Source organism: Chinchilla lanigera, unplaced genomic scaffold, assembly GCF_000276665.1.
Source record: "Chinchilla lanigera isolate Chin_1 unplaced genomic scaffold, ChiLan1.0 scaffold00039, whole genome shotgun sequence".
NCBI lineage: Eukaryota > Metazoa > Chordata > Mammalia > Rodentia > Chinchillidae > Chinchilla > Chinchilla lanigera.
Genome location: NW_004955440.1, coordinates 3,282,007 through 3,303,243, shown reverse-complemented (window position 1 = coordinate 3,303,243; position 21,237 = coordinate 3,282,007). Strand labels below are relative to the sequence as shown.

The window sequence follows — 21,237 nt, the reverse complement described above, 5'->3', positions numbered from 1 at the left end:
GTCCCGCTCTTGATGGGAAGAGAGGTAACATCATTGCTAGGACTGTGCATCCAGAAACAGGAGGAATTAATGCAGCCATGGTCATAAGGGAAAATCATGAAACATGCGTGAAAACCTTTATTCAGTTAGAAGCCTGTCTTGTTACGAATATTGCTTTTTCTGGTATACTGACAAAGGTTAATTATACTTGCAATATTTTTGCAGCATAGAGAAGTCAAAAGAGACATTCTCATATCGGTCTCACATCCCAGTAGTAACTTTGTGTGTACACAAGTGTGCAAGATTTATCCCTCATCTCCTCTGCAGCATAAAAACTGAAAGTGTTCATTATCATTGACTTAAAATGCCTTGAGTAAATTTGCACATATTTACTGCAATTGAAACAACCCTACAACCTTGAACCTAACCCTTTCAAACTGAAATCTCAGATTCATACTGCATCTAAAATATGCATCATTAAATTTCTTTCAAGACATATTCTTCAAAACAAAGTGGCTTTGTCCCACCCTCAGCTGTGTGTGTGGGTGTGTCTGTCTGTCTGTCTGTCTCCAAGCACAAGTGTGCATAAAAGAGGCAGACTAATAGATTCACAGAGAACAGCACATACATACTAACTTGGGAGCAAGGTTATATTTAAATAGGAATTGATTATCATGAAACTCTTTGAGACGTAGAAAATCTTGTATTTTTACCAACCCAGCTTGACAAATTACTTTGTTCTTTGTGTAAGTCTAACTTCGAATCATCCCCACCAGGAACTCTTAACCTAAGTCCATTTATGGTGGCCAAGAAAGAGCCCCCTCTCTCCATCTTCCATGTATCTTTTTCAGTACTTTGTATAGAAAATTATACTGACTAAAACAAATGTACTATTAAGATATTCTTAATGCACTGGGGAGATAGCTCAGTGGTAATTGTACTTGCCTACCATACTGAAGGCCCTGAGTTCAATCCCCATCAGCTTAAAAAAATACTCTTACAGTCAAACAAGTAGTACCAACCTTGATAAGTGTTAACGAAGTCTAAGGAGTTTACAGACAAGTTACACCAAAATAAAAATAGTATATTGTGTTTCACAAACATAAAGTATTGTAGACTTCACTAGCATTGACTCTTCTTTCATTCATTTACTTACGCCACAGCAGCTATTGATTATACTTTGTGCTGAACACTGTGTGAGGTTCTAGCAATCACAGTACAACCTGATGAAGGAGATGATACATTTCCACTAGTTATCAAAGTGGAAGTAGTTCTTCAGTTGTGTTAACTTTGGGTTGAAGATAAATTATCAAAGGGAACCCTACAATTTAGGGTTAAGAGAGAATAGTGACCAACTCTATTTTATGATGTGGAAGACTGAAGTATCCTTCTGACACTTTCTTGAAGTGTCTGAACTGAATGCTAAATGTGATCTGCCACATGAAGAATGTAATTTCCTTTCTTGAATTAACCAAGTAAGGCCTGTTTCCCTTTTGTGCTATAGCAGGTTTTTCTGCAATAATTGGGAATAACTAATACAGTAACTTTTCTTTTTCTCCAGTACCGGGAACCGAACTCACGACCTTGTGCTTGCCAGGCAGGTGCTTTGCTGCTGAGCTAAATCCCCAGCCCCCTACAGTAACTTTTTTTTAAGGGTGATCAGACAACCCTAAGTCAGTCTTTATGAACGAATTGCTTTTTATCACTAAAATGTGAAGCTTATGTCAGTGAATGTTGAGGGATTTCAACAACATAAATGAACATCCTCGAGGCTGGGGATTTAGCTCAGTGGCACAGCGCCTGCCTGGCAAGCGCAAGGTCGTGAGTTCAATTCCCGGTACCAGAAAAAAAAAAAAAAAAAAAAACAACTAAATAAATAAATGAACATTCTCTGTTGCAGCCCCCAACCAGGAGAGTAGCAGAAAATGAGATGCAACATGTTTGATGATAAGAGACGATGAAGGAGTGCTTTGAAAGAGAGAGAATGAGAAAAGGGAGGAGAGGTATAGCGAAGAGGGACTGAACCTAGCCCTAGGAATAGCAGTCGCCAAATGCTGTTAGCAGTAACAGCAGCTCGTCTGACCATGGTTTGATTTCTTACAGCAGACCTCATAACTAGAGCTCTGAGATTGATTTCCCTAACAACAGCTTTAAAAAAATTACAAACCCCATTTTATAGGTGAAAAGTTTGTATCAGCCTGTATGATTTCAGCAAGTAGTTAAAGGTGTATGCAAATACTGCTTAATCTGTTTTTTGTTTTTAAGCAGAAGATAATCCAGCTTTGCGTGCTTTTTGCTATTTTCGGCAATTTCTCACTTGCAGATTTATGTCATTAGTTTGGCTGAACCCCGCCTGCCCTTACAGCTGGATGATGCGATTCGGCCTGAGGTAGAAGGAGAAGAGGTAAAATTTGTATTTATTAAATACCCTTCTACTGTATGCCTAGCTCATGAAATATTAAAAACCTAGTGTCCTGCTTCTATATTAAGAGTGCCTGTGAATTGCTTTGAGCCTATTGTTGAATTTACTCTTGCAGGGGCCAGGTATATGACTTAGTGGTAGAGCGCTTGCCTCGCACATACAAGGCCCTGGATTCCACTCCCGGCACCAGTAAATAAATAGAGTAATTTACTCTCACACCAGCAATTTCCAGATTTACTGGTCGTAAGGTCCCTTTTACACACTTAAAAATAGTGGAAGTATCCAGGCATTGGAGGCACATGCCTGTAATCCCAGCACTTGGGAGGCTGAGGCAAGAGGATCCCTGTGAGTTCAAGGGCAGCCTGTCTCTAAAAACCACCTCCCCCAAAAAACAAAACTGAAGATATCCCCCCAGCATTTGTTTTGATGGTCTGTCACTATTTACAGAAATAGAAGTTAAAACGAATTTTTAAATATGTGTATTAAATGATATAAATGTATGACTTTATATAATAACATATTTTCCAAGACAATAACATACTGTGAAGAGTGACTGTGTTATATATGTACAAATCTTTATACTGTCTACCTTAACGTGCAACAACTAGATTTTCTCACTGCCTCTGGATTTGCTGTCCTATGATAGTACCCATCATACTGCCCTTAGAAAATTTCCCAGTTCATTCATGACAAATGAGTGGAAAGTGTTATTATGAAAAATACATTTGACTTCATGGATTCACGGAGTCTCAGAAACCTTCAGTGATTCCTTACCACACTTCTGAGAACCACTGCTCTGTGTCAGCTTTTATCTGTTCAGTCAGTCTGAGGCTGACAGGTTAAATGCAGGAATCAGTAATGGTGCAGGTGGTTAATTTTTCTGATGTGCCCCAATAATGAAACAAGGCTTTGGTGGGGGTTGGGGAGAGAAAGAAAGAATTAGCATCTGTTCATTCTCATTTCTCTTGTTTCTCTTTTAACGCTGCTTTTTGGCACTGCCTCTGTTTCTGACATTATTTTGGATCCTTGATTTTTTTTTGCATAATATTAACAAACAGATACCTAGTCTTAAAAGTAAACATGGCTTTACTTTTTAAGTAGTAGTATTTTTTGTGTTCATCAAAAAATTAGTAAAATCTTTTTTTCAATCTTTTTTCTTTCAGGAAGGAAGAGCTACAGTTAACCAAGATACAAGATTAGACAACAGAGTCATTGATCTTAGGGTATGCTTCATTTATTTATTGAGTGATACGGTTGTGCCAAAATTGAGATGGGCAGGGATACCATAAAGCTAATTAGCGTTTGCCTATATTTAAGTATAAAGTACAAGAAACAGTTTGCCTTTCCGACTGACCCATCCTCTGAAAGGAATTGCTGGAAACAGAAACATTCAAGTACTAGTTCACAGGGTATTGAATCACTTTGTTTTAAAGTGACAGGTGAACCCGGATGTGGTGGCACACACCTGTAATACCAAGCCCTCGGGAAGCTGAGACAGGAATGTTGCCATGAGTTTGAGGCCAGCATAGGCTACATAGTGAATTGAGTTCAAAGATAGCCTGTACTACATAGCAAGAGCCTGTCTCAAAAAAAAAGACAGATGATCATAAAGCCAGTGTATGGGTTCATTCCAGGTGATACATGTTTTGGACACGTTTAGTCAGCAAGTGGAAATGTAACAATTAACATCACTACAAAATTGAAAGAAATTATGTGCACATTTTAGGACAGCCAGATGCAGATGAGTAATTAATGCCTCAGTCCTTTTAATTTGATCTGAACAGAGAATTTATAAAAAGATACAGTTGTCCCTGGTGGTTTATGTAGTAATCTCGTGGGTCTTCTATTTCCGTTTTGGTTTAGTTGCAAGTGCAAGACTCCAGTGGTTTCATCGCTGTAGTAAAGCCAGTGTCATCTTCCTTTCTTAATGTTTGACCACATCTTCCTCCTCTACTTAAATGTTCTACCTGATGTTCAGATTCTGTTACTTTAAGAATTGTTTCCAACTCCTTTGCAGTTATGTAAGTCTGCCTTATAATGCACTCAGTTTTAGTCATTATTTGTTGTCTGGTTTTATTGTCTCCATTTTAATTTATGTCAAAAAAGTAAATACTAATAAAAAGTTTTTCTGTTGCCTGGAAACCTCGGGTTTTTCGTGTATTTTGGCCACAGGAGTTAGGTATCATACTGTATTTGCCCGTGGTGTTTGTTTACATGGTTGTTACTAGCTTGTGCCTCTAGAATTTGGCCCAGAGAGTTTGGGGTTGTTTTTGATGACTGTCATTATTTTAACTTAAATTCATTGCCACCATTGGGAAATGGGAGTTTTGTTGGGTGCAGTGATGAACATTCGTAATCCCAGCTACTCCAGAGGTTGAATCAGGAGGATCATTCGAGCCCAGGCATTCCAAGGCCAGCATGGGCAACAGAACGAGAAACCAACTTAAAAAAAAATGGGAGTTTTCACATTTTTCTAGGAAAGCTAGAGGAGCATGTGGAAATCCTGGGCAATCTGGGCTGGCATTCTAGGTGGGGCGTGTGTCCCCTGCTTGTCCTGTGCCACCCAAAAGGTATCATTCATTTGTGGTACTTATATGATCCTTAGAAACACTTTTATTTTTAACCCCTAGTTTGACCTTATATTTAGCAAGCACTGAACCAGGAATATAGCTGTGACACAGCGCCTGCCTGGCAAGTGTGAGGTCGTGAGTTTGATTCCTAGTACAAAAAGAGAAAGAAAGAAAGAAAGAAAGAAAGGAGGGAGGGAGGGAGGAAGGAAGGAAGGAAAGAAAGAAATAGCAAGCATTGTGTACACTAGCAATTTAAATCCTTTAAGCAACTTAGTTTACAAAAACAGCTGTTTTTTCTTCCGCAGTTTTGCAAGGTGAAGGGTTGGAAAGGTTGAGGGTAAAAGGTGTAATTACTTTTTCCCTGTAGTATGAAATAGTCCAAGAAACATCTTCATATTCTCATGTAGCTGAAAATTTCTATAATGAAGTATTTTTTCTATGAAGTTTCCAGACAGGTGGCCTAATTAAAAAATACTTCGTCATCTGGCCCCAAGAGTGTTAAAATGTTAAAGTAGTTTTCATTCCTGGCAAAGTCTGAATTAAGTTATCTTGCCACTTTTTTGGTTTAGAGCACTCACCTAGTTTATATTCTGGATTGCTTTGGCAAAATAGCTTCATCCTTGCTGATGGGCATTGCTCTGAGGGTTTTCTGGGAATATGTTCAGGAGAGTTACATTTAGATCATAATTACTCTCTTCTTTCTCCCCACTCTTGACAGCTAACATTGTCAGAGTAGCAGATGGGTATTTTTCCCTCTTAGAATACTTTTAAATACTTTTCCCAGGTAGGAATGGATTGCTTTAGTTGGTTCAAAACTATAATCCATTTCTTTGTGTACACCCCCTACACTAAAGCCATTTAGTCTGCAAAATATTAATATATTCATATGACAGATCTCGTTCTATGTAAATACTGTGAAATATATATTGCTTACTTTCAAAGATAAATTTTATCAAGGAAATAAGACTATTACATGAATTTTTAGAACAGTCATTTCATTCCTTGTATTGCCAAGTGAATATAGAAACTGAGCATTTCAAAAGATGTATTATATTATCCCTTTGGCCATTTGTTTTGACATGCCCAAAGGAGGGAGCAATTTAGAACTCAAAAGTAACCTGACCCTGAAGAAACCCCATGGCTCTTCTCAACTTCCCTTGCTTCACCAATATACCGTGTTACTCCCATTAATGGGAGAGCACATTATCTCTGAAACTATCCTACAACAGTAGCATGTACTGTATGTTTCTATAATATATTCCTTTCTATATTGCATATATATGTAGTGGAGAATAGTTAAAGTAACTATCTGAGCATTTGTATTATTGCTCAGTAATATAGCCCATTTTGAGACTTGTGGGTTAATGAATAGACTGGGATACCTAAAAGTATCAAGTGCTTTTTTTCTAATTCATTGCCCACCTAATTACTTTAAACAAACATTTTCCAAACCAAAAAAAAAAAAATCTGTCTACATTCCTAAAGAACTTTGGTGATTGCTTCATCACCTTTTGGCTAAGATTAAGTAGTATCTGTTATCAGTTTAATATCTTGATACGTCCTCTATCCAAGGACAATATATTAAATGGATTTTTGCAGCTGGGAGATGGAATAGAAGCTTGCTCCATCCGCTCTACACATTGTCCTGGTATTGCTGTACCTCCGGGAACAGTGCACCCCTGCAGGGAATTAAAATTTAAAAAAAAAAAAGAACTTTGGTGAAACATATGTCTCTGTATCCATATGCGTAATGGTGAAAGAGCTTTAAACAGCTCTTGGTTTTAAATAGGTTGGTAGGTTTTTGAAAATATATTATACAATTTGTTGTGATTGGATGAACCAAATGTTTCCCTTAAACCACATACTGTTTTTTCTTAAAAGCCACAAGTCTTTCTCTCTAGTTTAAGTGTAGATGTATTCAAACTAAGTAGGTAGTCTAATGAATTATATAGGTCTTTTAGATGATTCCCATTCCTTTGTGAAGAATTATTGATTTACATGTTGAATTTAAATTATTTGCATCTTGAATTTGAGTTTGAATTATGAAATAATACCACTTAAGTATGTCCCCTGGTTTATATAAATTTATTTAGCCCTGATCTCAATTCAAGATTATTAAATAGTATTCTTTACAGTGAAAGAAATACAGGGTAGCCATCATTAACAGTGCTTTCAAAGGGCTCTACTGTTTAAATTCAGAATGCTGTGTGCACCATGTCAGGAGTGAGCCCTTTGCCACAGGGCAAGTAATTGAAATTGCTGAATACTAACTCAGCTATCCACAGCACCTATATAGTCATAGGAGATATATATGCAGGACGTAGGGATAAGAAACCAGTTCTTAAGATAATTACCTCTAGACCTTTTTGGCCACTATTAGAAGTGACTGAACCTGAAAGGGGGGTGGTGCAGTAACTGAGAAAGGAGAGAAAAAAGAAGATGACAGAGTACTACGCTTAATTGCTTTATGTGCCATTGGGGAATCATTGTCATCAAATGCCTACCCCTTTTATTATTTTTCTTAATTGGAACAAGTATGTGACTGTCTCCAATTAATACGTTATTGATAATAATGATTAAGTGTATGGCAGCTTTATTTATTATTCAGTGCTAAAGTCTTACTTTCATTTGGAGTGCATTTGAATGCTGCACAAATATTGGTACATCTCACTTAATGGGTTGCTTTGTAAAAAATTCACAAGTAAGGTGTTTCATTTATTTGTTAAGAAATATTTTTCTTTTATGGAATGCTTACAAATTAAGACATCTGCTTGCTATGCCTTCGTTGTGAGAAGAACTTTGTAAGATCATGTACTGCATAGCCATTACATTCCAGCATACCTTCACCACCTTTTGCCCTCTGTTACATTTGTATGCTTGTCTTCTCTTCTACTACAGTGTTAGACTTAAAATGTTGAGAGCAATAATTGTATTTACCTTTAGGTTTCCAGCAGTGCAGAGCACACATGGCAAGTGCTCAATAAATGTATAAAATTGATTTAATTACATTTTGTTGTTGTCCTATAGACATCAACTAGTCAGGCAATCTTCCGTCTCCAGTCTGGCATCTGCCATCTCTTCCGAGAAACTTTAATTAACAAAGGTTTTGTGGAAATCCAAACTCCTAAAATTATTTCAGGTATGCTTCAAAATATTTCTCTTTTTATTTTTTTCTTTTAGTTTTTTTTTCTTTTTTTCCCTAATTTTTAGAAATAAACTTACTTTTTAGCACTCCGGGAAGCTAAAGCAGGGAAATGGCACCCAGCCTGAGCAACTTAAGGACTTACCAAGACCAGTCTCAAAATTAAAAAAAATATTTTTAAAGTGGGGAAGGGAGGCTGAGGGTGTAGTTAGTTCAGTGCAAAGGGCCTAGGTTCAGTCCCCTGTACCATCACATCCCACTCCTCAAAAAAATATATGTCTTCCTTCCTTTCCCCAGAGTTGCTTATATAAAATTTTTTTAACTGGATAATACTGAGTGTCCTTGGAGGTTTATTGCCTCTTTGTATTTATTTAGTTAGAGTTTATTACTCTTTAGTATTGAAGTTTATTGCCTCTTAGTATTAATACTACTTAGTATTTCAAAGACATATCAGCCATATCACCACCACCAGTAATACTACATCTCCTTATTCTATGAGTTCTATTGTGATAATAACTATAAAATGAGGCAGTAATACACAAAGTCTAATTCTGATTATATAAGTTAGACAAGGAACTATTTTTATTGTATGTTTCTTTCAAAATTGGTACTGAAATTTATCTGTAGAAATTGTGTTGTAAAGTCACTGAATACATACTGGTGGGGAAACACATTAATATTAGTGGTCTCCCCACCTAACCCACACACTTTTTTTTTTTCTTTTTGCATTACTTAGTATTGAACCCAGAGGTGCTCTACCATTGAACTACATATTTTACTTGGAGATAAAAGTCTCGCTATGTTGCCCAGGCTGGCCTTGAATTAGCTGGGATTTTTTAATTCTCATTCATATATGAAAATCTTGTTCTGATTATTTCACCCTTTTTAGAGTTGCTTAAGTAACACTAAAAAAAAAAGACTATGCCACATTATAAGTGGCATTTAGATACAAATAACAAACTAAGCATTACAATCTTAGTATTTGGAAAACTGATGAAGAATATCTTTTTTCCTTTTTAAAATTTTTACAACTTTAGAATACCTTTAATATTTTTGAAATTTGTGCAGAAAGGGAGCATTTATATCCAGAGAAGTAGAAATACATCTCTGTGGTACAATTTCTCTACAGTTCTTGGTTTTTCCAGTCTTTCTTTTTTTCTTGAAGTAAATTAGTTGAATCAAAGTATAGATTGTTCTTAGCAGAAGCTTATGTAAACAAACTTACAATTGATTATAATAATGTAAATATTTACATTTCAGCTGCCAGTGAAGGAGGCGCCAATGTATTTACTGTGTCATATTTTAAGAATAACGCATACCTAGCTCAGTCCCCACAACTGTATAAGCAAATGTGCATTTGTGCCGACTTTGACAAGGTTTTCTGTATTGGACCAGGTAAGATTTTATCACTTACGGTTTTTCTGAGTTCATTAATTGTATAGTATTTATGGTATTAGGTACATGTTTTACATACATAATATGCAAACATTTTGAAGGCTCAATTCTTATATCTGCTGGACATAAAAACTAGACTTTGAGATAGAAATGACAGTGTACCTGGGTAAAGATTTTTTAAAATATACTCAATAGTTTCTTATACATTTGAGCATTACTTGTATGAATAAAATTGTAAGTATTATCTGTTCTTGTTTTGTTTTGGGGGAGATTTGTTTTGGTTTTGGTTTTTTGAGACAGGGTCTTGTTATGTAGTTCTGACTGGCCTTGAACTTACTGCATAGCTTAGGCTGGGCTCTAACTCACAGTGTTCTTCCTGCCTCAGCCTCCCAAGTGCCGAGATTACAGGTATGCACTACCACACCCAGCACATCTATTCTTGAAGAATAGTGAAGAAAATTTTTATCTTAAGTGCAATTAAAAACAAAACTAGTCCTCATTTGGACTGGCCTTTCAACTTCCCATTACTAAAAAACAGATAGTTGCACTCTTCCAGATGTTATCTCTTGTTTTCTTTATAACCTCCTACTGTTGAAAGTTTATAGTCTACTTTTTTCTGCTTTACTAACAATTTTATTCTAGAGCTGTTCTGTTTCCCTAATGTTTGTACCATCTTTAGTATAGATCTTATGCTAGTCAAGTTATAGGAGATGTTTTACATTTCACAGGTTATATTAAAGTCAAGTACAATGATATAATTATATGGCATATATTTGTGAAGTTAATTATAAGCAAAAAAAAAAAAAAAAAGGTTTACTTAATTCTTTAAAATTTACCAAGTTCCCCAGATGGCTCACTTGAGATGTTAGTAAGAATTTCCTCCTTAGTATTCTATAGCTGTGATGAGAAGGAGGCCAAGGAGAGAAAACAGAGAGACCAAGAAAAAGCAGCTGCTTTTGCTGCAGCACTAAGAGAAACAGATCCTAAGTCTGATTCTCAGGGCCCCAAGAAGAACTCGATGACTACATTCATCTGCTACCACTGTTAAAAGCCAGGCCACCTCAAGAGGAACTGCCCTAAGAAGCCCCCTGGGCCATGCCCTGAATGCAACGGTGACTACTGGAGATCGGTCTGCCCTCTTAAGCAGAGGCCCCAGAGCTCAGACCCTTCCTACCAGTTAGTCCAGTAGGAATGAGGGGACCCGGGGCATACTCTGCCTTCTCCCTCTGGCCAGACTGTCATCTCCATGGGGAGCCCTGGGTAATCATGACTACAGAGGAAAAAGAAAACAGCCTGTTGCTAGACACAGGTGCAAGTCTCTCAGTCCTTCTTTTCAATCCTGGCCTTCCTTCCAGCCATCACACCTCAGTGAAAGGAGTCACTGGTGAGGAGGTAATATGCTATTTTTCACAACCCTTAGGCTGTAACTACTTGTTAGATCTTTCTTGCATTTCTGTCTTCCTGAGAAACCACTTTGAAGATACCACCATGTATTACAGCAGCCATTGATATTTTCCTACTAATCATCCATAACTCTGTAATGTTCATATTGTTCCTATGCTATTTCATAAATGGTTTTATGTTTATTACTATGTGTTTCCTACAGCCATTGAGAATAGTCAGTGATTATTCAGTTGGTCACTCATGTATAGCTGTATTTATTTTCTTTAAAAACCATTTTGAAGATACCAAAGTATAGTACAACCATTGATAATCTCCTACCACTTTTGTCTGTAACTCACTATTATTTGTCTATTTGTTTTCCTCAGAAACTATCTGTCGATAACAATATGTAAAACAACAACCATTGATAAAATTTACGAAGTTATTTTATGTTTTTGATAGCTTAATAAAAATTAAATACTTGCTAATAGAAAAACTGGCAAGATCACTGTCCTAATTTTTTGAATTTATTAACCAGTTACTTGTTGAACACCTACTTCATATATAGTCTGGTTACCCCAGGTATCAAGTACATAAAAAAAAGAGTTGACCAGCACATCTCAAATGTTAATGCATACAGATCACCTGGGGGGGTCTCTTTGAAATACAGATGCTAGTCAGTAGATCTGGGGTGAGGCCTAAGATCATGCAGTTCTTATAAGTATCCAGGTACAGTTGATGGTGCTGATTTGTAGATCAAGTTTTGAAAGATGGGAGAGTAAACATTCCTGCTCCCAACCTAAGACATATGTGCATATAGCAATCACAAGGAATAATCAAATGATTTTTAAAATGAATAATCAGATTGTGCTGTACAGTTAGCAGATGGGTGTTAATTATGTAGTAGGTAATTATGTAGCAAGTGCAAAAAGCAGATGAAATTTGCTAGAGTCACTATAAAAGAAAATCCAAACTGAAATGTGCTGTAAGGACAGAACAGGATACATAAGCAATAGAGTTGACATCTAGTCAGAGGAGACTGCTCAAAGAAACAAAAATAAGAATAGTATTAAGGAGAAATGGGAAGTACAGGTTAAGGTTAAATTGTGAAAGCATGAAAGTTTAGATTCTTTCTTTTCGTCATTTTTATGTTTTACTGCAGTAGTCATTTGGGAATCATTTTATGTTATGGAGCAAAGTAGTGTTAAAGAAATACTGATTTGGCAGTGATGTGAAAGATGAACCAGGCTAGACCAGGAACACTGAAAGCACGCAGTGCAATGCAGTGCGGGTAATGAGAGTTGGGTTGAAATAATGGCTAGAATATGGATAATGTTACTTCATTTGTACAGAATTTCATTTAGCTTGAGTCTCGTTTTAATAAAATTGAAAAGAACTTACTATATTGGTCATAATTGAATCTCTTTTAATTATTGAGAAGGTTTTAATTATTGAGGAGGGTACCTCAGGATCTTGTATTCCCTTGGGGTTCTCAGGAGTCTTTTATTAATTTACATTTGGTACAGCTTTTACTGTGCAACCGTAGGAGTTGGTAGTGGATTTGCTGTCCCAGAGATTGCCAAAGCAGATGGCTTGTCAGAAGTCCTTCATCACTGCAGTGATATGAAAATAGTACACTTGAGCAGTATTAAACCAAATTTTGCATTTAAATCTCAGTTTACCTAAAATTTAAAATACTATTTGCATTTTATTTCTTTTATTAATTTCACAGTATTCAGAGCCGAAGACTCCAATACCCATAGACATCTAACTGAATTTGTTGGTTTGGACATTGAAATGGCTTTTAATTATCATTACCATGAAGTTTTGGAAGAAATTGCTGACACCTTGGTACAAATATTCAAAGGACTTCAAGAAAGGTAAAGTATTTTATATCCCAAATGGCCTTAATTTGGTGAGGTTTTTTTAAATAATAATTTGGGCTTGGAAGAGATAAATTAAATTTCTGTGGGGCATACTTGACAATTAAATAATTTAAATACAGTTATGTGCTATATGAGGATGTGTCAGTCAATAGGGGGATCACATATACCACGATGGTCCCAGAAGATCATATCAACAAATGACCTCATAGCCACTTAGTTTGTGGAGGTACATTCTGTTATGTTCATACAGTGACACAATCACAGATTGTAGCCCTGTCTTTAAGTAGCAAATCACTGGAGTTGGAAATTCCACACAGAATAATGCTTCTGGATTCAAGTCAGTTAAGCTGCAACTTGTTAGCCTTTTTAGTGATAAAATTTACCAGTTTGTGAACAACTCAGTTATATTTATTTTTTCCTTTATATTGATACCCTGAGTGTGTAAAGAAATAGAGTTTTGTTGGTTTTATAGCAGTTTCTTATTTGGGATGTAGTATGGAATAGGTAAGTGCTCAGGTTCAGCTATACACAGTGATACTTCAGTTCACAAATTTAATTTGTTCTACTGCGATTTTGGAAAAGATGTCCATGTTGTGTTTATGTGGGAAAGATGGCTACAGTTGTGTTTGTCACCTGATGCAGAATTTACAAACAAAAGTAAAATTTTGCCAAACGCTTCTGTTTGTGAACCACATTGTTTGCAAACAAAAGCATTCATGAACCAAAGTACCACTGTGTAGATAACCTGAGTTCAGATTCCAGTTCTGTGCCCAGCATGGTGGCACATGCCTATAATCTCAGAACTCTGAGGCTGAGGCAGGAGGATTGCCACAGGTTCGAGGCCAGCTTGGGCTACATAGTGAGTTGAAGGCCAGCCTGAACTACAGGGCAAGACCCTATCTGAAAAACTAAAATAAACTAAAATAAAAAATTTCAGCTCTGCTACTTATCTCTGTGAGCATTATACAAGTTTTTACCTCTGTGCCTCAGATTCCTCAGCTGTTAAATGGAAATAATATTACTCACCTCAGAGATAGAATAGCTCTTCAGTGTACTAATTCTGAAATTTTACTAAATCTGTCCACATATAAATTAAGCCCATGTCAAGAATGGTTAAATTTTAAATTTACTGAGTGCTTAGTAAAGATTAGAAGCTAATAGGTGGAAAGTTTTCTTTACCAGTTCGGGTTGATGAGTTAACTTTTACAGAAATATTAGATGTGTTCTGGAACTTCAGAAAATTGAATTATGTAAAATATCCCCTTTACCGTACTTCAAGTATAAAATAGACTATAGCAGCTTTATCTAATACTTTAATAATTTATGAAAATTTTTATTTTAAAACCACTGATTTAACAATTCATCATTGATATAAGTGGTATGCTTCATTAATATTTTAAAAACTTACAAAGGTGAATTTTGTTTATTCTATTGAAGGCTAATTAATCCATTCAGGAAGGCAAAAATTAGCTGTGCCCTGTGGTTCATGGTCAGAATCCCAGGACTCTAAAGCTGAGGCAGCAGAACTGCAAGTTTGAGCCCAGCCTGAGCAATTTAGATTCTGAACAAAATTAAAAAATAAGAGGATGTTAGAAGCCAGTGCCCATGGCAGCATGAGTGGAGTGTGCTCCTGGTGGCCTGAGGAGGTATGAGCCCTTCCAGGCATCCCCAGCAGTGCCCCCACATCTGCAGCTACCCGCGAATCAGCCCAGTCTTCGTTCAAAGGTGAAGATGGTAGTGGAAGCTGCGCAAGTCGAGCAAAGCAGGCAAAAATTCAAGAAATACCTGTTAAAGCAAAATCATTGTTGATGTACAAACAGGAAAATCAGATTTCCAGTAATAGAGTGATGACATCTGAAGACCAGGTCCAAGAAGGGACAAAACTCCTGAGTGGAGAGCTGGCAAAGGAAGAGTGCTGAAAAGGCCTGCTAACTCAGTCACTACCCAGCCCGAGCCCAGGAGACAAAATGAAAATCTGGTGGGATCCTTCTGGACTGCCATGGCAGAGGAGGGGGAACAAAGGTTACTTACTGACAAAGTAAACAAGGGATGCCCAAAAGAAGAAATAATGACTTCACTGAGTGACCTGATTAAAAATATTCCAGATGCTAAGAAACTTGTGAAATATTGGATACGTCTTATACATATTGAATCAATCACAAGTCCTGTTGAGAATACTGCCTCAGTCTGTGAGAAGGCTGTCCTGGCAGGAGGTCAGCTGTTGAAGTGATGTGACAGACAGTTGTGGATATTATAACAACAAAGAATCAAGAAAAAAGTAATTGTGGAAAAAGTATTAAAGATTGTCTTGATTACTTTTCTCTCATTGCTGGGGCAAAATATCCAACACCCAAAATTAAGGAAGGAAAAATTTATTAGCTCACAGTTTGTGGAGGTTTCAGTCCGTAATCATCTGGCTCCACAGCAGGCTGACAGCAGAGGGGCAACAGTTCAGGGATACAGAAGACAGCAAAAGCAACAAGAACAAAAGGGGGATTCATTGTATGTGGGCTACCTGTCCTTGGGTGGTGGAGCACTCACACCATCTCCACGCCCTCTTGCACAGGCTCAGGATGTTTACAGAGTGAGGCCCCTGCCCCTGCTAATCACTTAATTAAACTTCTAGACTTCTCAAGTTAACATAATAAACAACAGGGGCTGGGGATTTAGCTCAGCGGCAAAAGCGCCTGCCTGGCAAGCGCAAGGTCGTGAGTTCGGTTCCCGGTACCGGAGAAAAACCAAAAATAAATAAATAAATAAATAAAATTAAAAAAAATAACATAATAAACAACATCCTAGAGTGGTAAGGGCATATAGATGAGTTACTTAGTTAAGCTTCAAGACTTCTCAAATTGACACAAGGTATCAGCCATTACAAAGATGCTGCTAGAAGGAAGGTAAAAATCCAGGGAATCAAGACTAGAGGATACGGGTGTTAATCTAGAGCCAGGAAAACCAGAAATGGAGAATAGACATAATAGAAATACGGTGTTTAAAGACTCTGAAAACAGCAAGCTGACCAAAAAAAGAAAAAAAATCCAACTGACAATTTAAAAACTCGATGCAGAAAATAGATCAAGTTGCTTAATTAAATATAACATATGTACTACATCATACTTGCAAAGAATAAAAAAGAAGATGCAACTTGATGAAATAAATTCTACACTTAAAGAGCTAAAGTTTCTAGAAGGCGCGCGAGCGGCAAAGCTTTCTCCAGAGCCGTCAGAGAGCCGGAGCGCTTCTGAGTTGGTGATCAGCCAGTTGTGGTCCAGCATGCAGAAGTGAGCAAGAGGTGCAGAGCAGCAGAGCTGATGGGGTGATAAGGATGTAAATGTGTTTGAAGGCTTCCACACACTCCACTCCAGGCTGTGACGTTGTTTGGGACCAACAAAGGAAGTTTACTCTGTCATTAAGACTGGCTGAGCCGTGGCCACAGGTGACATATGCAGCTGTTCAATGCCTGGAGCCCTGCTGACTGCACTGATGCATAGAAGAGTCACCACTGGAGAGATGTCAGGTGTTTGATTAGCTTACTTTCTGCAACTTTTATATAATTTTAACATACCATTTTACTTTTATTTTTGTTCATTTGAATAAAATACATAAGAATCTTTAAGAAAAAAAAAAAAAGCTAAAGTTTCTAACACCAGTGAGACATTCTGAACTCTTCGAGAGATTCTACATTGCCCGATATGTTAAAAGACGGTTTCCTTTGTGTGTCTTCACTGGAAATTACCAGAGTTAGGTGAAGTGATGCTTTTGTATACTGCCCTAATAGAACACTGGGCCCTGTTTACTCTGAGACTGGTACCTCAAAGGAGAAATAAAGTTCCAGAAGGGAGGGAGGGTTTTTATTACTTTCCTTGAACCTGGAGTTGGCCAAGTATATAAGTATTCATGGAAGTAAGTTCCTATATGGACATTCACATCACGGGAATTGTTTGTTCATCTGTGTGTGGAAAGCTAGTCCTATCACGTCAGGCTCAGCATACTTTTTCTTTAAGATAAGTGTGTGTTATTAGTTTCTTTACCATGTTCCTTAAATATAAGTACATTTGTTATGTTACCTTGTTCACTATTAAATTTAGGTATAGTAATGATGCATTATCAGAAAATGAGGTGTTCTAGATAAAATTTATATTACATGGACATGTTTCAAAAAAATTTGATACACTTCCCTGTCTTTAAACCAAATACTGATGATGCTTTCTTTGCCTTGATTTGATTAGTGTAAAAGTCAAAATTTAGGGCTGAGAGGTAGGCATGGTGGAGCACGCTGTAATGCTAGCACTCAGAAGGGTGAGGTAGGAAGATTGTGAATTCAGTGTCACAATCTTAGTGAGACCCTGCATCAAAAACAAAAACAAGAACTTGGGACAGGGAATAAAGCTCAATGACAGAGTGGATGCTTAGCATGCCTAAAGACCTTCATTCAATACCTAGCATCAAACAAAATAAAGTAAAAAATTATAAATGTATAGAGCTGCTCCCTTAATTATTAGGATATACGGGGTTTAGCTTGCTTTTCCTCCAGACTCATGTTATTCAGACTGTTGTGTTGTTTCATCCCTTGACCAGCCTATGGTTCTGTCTTTTGCTGTCTGATGGTATGTATCTGTGGTCTTTTCCGCTGTCTCTTGATTATAACTGAGTTTGCAAAGAAATTGTTAACTGGGTACCCCATATCTAATTGAGGTATTTCTTGAAGTGTAAGAAAAACATTGTGCCAAATTAGTGGATATTCAAAACTTTAAATCTCATGAGTTTTTTCCTTTTGTATTTTGCAACTTGATTGACAGTATTAAAATTTTAACTTGCATAGCTTCATTTGATAGTTTATGAACTATATTAGAGTTTGGGAAGGATCTATATATTTAATGTCATTGTAGTTTAGATAGCATTTCTCAAATAAGCAATATTTATTCTCCATAATATAAAAACATCACTGTTAAATTATGCCACCTAGACATAAAGTTTTCTTCTCCCCACAAATAAAGACCACCAGTAAAATTGTTTTATGAAGTTCGAACTATATATTTAAATGGCATAGCAATTCTATCAACTCTACAGTTTTAAATAAGTGAATACTAAAAGATCAGTTTAATAACTGAAATATAAATGTAAATAACACGTACTTAGTCTTAATGTTCACTCCTGTTTTGGGGTACCAGAAATAGAAGTCAGGACCTATTATCTTATATTCTAAGAGTTGAACTTTTATTCTTAATATCTGTATACCTAATATATATCCAATAAAAGTATCTGTATAATGAAAAAAAAAAGGTTGAGGATGTAGCTCAGTATGAAGGCCCTGAGTCAAAACTCAGTATCAAAATAATTAAATAAATAAAGAGAATTAAAAATTTGGGAGGTACTGGGTTTCAAACACAGACCGTCATGCTTACCAGCAGATGCTGCACCACTGAGCTAAATCCCCAGCCCCTAGAAATGTAAAACTTAATCATTGGTCTTATATACAAATGTGGTATAGACACGTGTATTTTCTAGGCATTTTCTGCATTATTGCTTCGTACCTTTGATGAATAAATTAAAGATGGCCTTTCATTTTGTTAACTTTCATCTTCTGAAACATTATGGTTCAGTTTATTGAAGCAACTTTCATTGAATATTTATGGAACAACTATATTTTCTTACAAAAACATCCTTTGAAACATGAAGGAGCATTTTCTTTTCACATTTATAATTAAAGAAGATTTCTGAAACCCATTTATTTTAGGATTTGATAGCTTCTCTATTTAATGACTATTGAAAATTTTTACTTTGTTTCTAAATAACAACCAAAGCCAGGTGTGGTGACACAAGCCTGTAATCCTAGCACTCAGGAGGCTGAGGTAGGAGGATCCTTGCAAGTTTGAGACCAGCTTGGGCTACAAAGTGAACTAAAGGCCTGCATACCAAGACCCTGTCTCAAAAAGACAAATAAATAAATACATACAAACCAAGCATGAATCAGGCCATTTGAATTAATCAAATCTCTACTACTGTAGAATTGGACACCATTACTGCTAAACTTTTTTGGTAAATTAAAGACAATGATCTGAAGATAAAAGCTACCTTCTATATTATTTAAATCATTTAGGAATTTTAAGTTTCTGTATCATTTGTGAATTGGGTTATTGGGCTGTGTCATGTCCCTCTCATGTTTATCATTTATTATTCTCATGGAAGAATTACATGCAAAAACATTTGAAAGTATTGATGGTCATATTTTTGTACTTCCATTGTTAGACATGAATGAGGATTAATTCACAGCAAAGAGAAGCCATTTGACAATCAACTATTAGGGTCTTTCTAATCCTTCAGATCAAGATTTGAATAAATGAATGACAAAGCTTTATTTTTCCTATAAATGTCTTTAAGATCACATTAAAGCATTAAAATGCTTCAATTTCTAAAATACAAATCCTAGATAGAGAATTCTGGAATATCTATTCTATATAATTCTACATTAAGAATTCCAAAAAATCAGAGCCCCCCCCCCCAAATTTAAAGACTCAATCCAAAAATGGACATCTGAAATGAATATGCACTCCTCAGATGAAGTACAAACAGCAAATAAATATATGGAAAAAATGTTCAACATCACCGGTCACTCAAGAGATGCAAATAAAACAATGCTGAGATTCCATCTCACTCCAGAAAGAGTGGCTGTCATCAAGAAATCAACCAATAACAAATTCTGACAAGGCTGTGGGGGAAAGGAACCCTTCTTCACTATTGGTGGGAGTGTAAATTGGTGCAGCCAATATGGAAATGGGTATAGAGGTTTCTCAAAAAAGTGAAACGAGAGGTTCCATTTGACCCAGCTATTCCCCTCTTAGTATCTTCCCAAAAGAGTTAAAAACATCATATACCACAGCAATGTATGCACGCCCTTGTTTATAACAGCACAATTTGTCATAGCTAAGTCTCAGCAACAGCCCAGGTGCCTATCAGCAGATGAATGGATAAAGAAATGTGGTTTTTATGTACAATGCAGTACTACTCTGCCAGAAAGGAGGATAAATTTGAGGCATTTTTAGGTATATGGATGCACCTTGAGATTTTACTTTTAAGTGAAATAAGTCGGAAACACAAGTTTAAATATCACATTGTTCCTCTTACGTGAGAAACCCAAAGGATAAACAAGGAGCAAAATGGAGGACATATATAGGGAAGTAGGAAGAACGTGTTCCAGTGGGAAAGGGAACAATGGAGGGGACAGGGGGAGGGAAAAGGGATTCATAAAAGAGAATGGAAAGAAAAAATGAAAAAGCTTCTGTAAACAAACAGGGGAAGAAGGGTTGAAGGGAGGGGAGGGAAATGGGAAAAAAGGAAGAGTTAAGATAAATTTTGTGCAGGTACAGATTCCCTATGATGAATGTGATCATTATGTACAGCAAATATGTACTAATAAAAAGCTGATAAACAAAATGCGACAGGCAATAAGTATAAAGAGCATTAAACATAAATGTTTATGTTGTATATATTCTCTGATGTATCAGTTTATATCCTAAGCAATAATAATACATGTGCAAAAATAAATAGTAGCTAAACCAGAAAAAGTTGGGAAGGTGGGTAACAGGTGGGTTTGTGAAAGCAGGCAAAAGAGCTGCCTGTGATGAAAGGTGTTACTGACCACTCTTCTTTTATTCACTAGATCAGTTAAAATTGCCTATTTAGGAATTTTTAAAAACTATCATTTAAAATATTACATTCAATAACCTTTTTTTTTTTTAATCGAGTCCTAAACCTAGTTATGAATGTCACTAAGCTTTTCAGAGTTACACCTTTACTTATGCCAGGCCTACCTAGAACTTCATGAAGAGCATTCCTGGCGTTAGAAAAGAAAGTTTCTATAATCACATAGCTACTGACAGGGACAGATACTGAAAAGTAGGAGGAAAATATTCAAATGGGAAGGGGAGCAAGGGAAGGCGGAAGCGAGAGGCAAGGAAGAGGGAAGAAAGAGAAGCGGTGTGCACATGTACCAACTCCCCATGCTAAGTGGTAATCGTTACGTACTGCATGCATGTACTAATAAAAAAGTTAATTAAATAAAAATAAAGTGTAGGTGAGGAATTTCTATATAGAGAATTTAAACATGCTTTTAATAAGTCTATGAATTACGGAAACGTCTGAAGCATACAGAAATATTGACACTAGCCTAGTCAGCCCCCACAAACTCTTCGTCCAATTTCAACATTATCAGCCATTGACCAATTTTGTTTTACCAATTTCACCCACTGCTTATTATTTAGAAGCAAATTCCCATTATCATTCATTCGTAAATACTTTAGAAAAGTATGGGGGTTTTTAGTCTTAATATCATCTACAGTAGAAATTCAGTTCACTGTAGTTTACATTTATCTTGGGCCTGTTATGTATAAGGTGGGCATTACGCTGTAGGGATTCGCAAAACAGGAAAGTGATTAGTACTGCCCTAAATGAATTTACAAC

At 36.5% G+C, this 21,237-nt stretch overlaps 1 protein-coding gene across 1 annotated transcript in view; it reads left to right on the top strand.

The window, feature by feature from the left end:
• Dars (aspartyl-tRNA synthetase) overlaps window positions 1–21,237 on the top strand; it is a 77,161-nt gene that overhangs the window by 42,565 nt on the left and 13,359 nt on the right. The window contains exons 6-10 of the mRNA XM_013517491.1: window positions 2,303–2,383; window positions 3,565–3,624; window positions 7,999–8,110; window positions 9,374–9,508; window positions 12,624–12,771. Coding sequence (XP_013372945.1) covers window positions 2,303–2,383; window positions 3,565–3,624; window positions 7,999–8,110; window positions 9,374–9,508; window positions 12,624–12,771 — 536 coding nt within the window. The remainder of the gene's footprint in view (window positions 1–2,302; window positions 2,384–3,564; window positions 3,625–7,998; window positions 8,111–9,373; window positions 9,509–12,623; window positions 12,772–21,237) is intronic.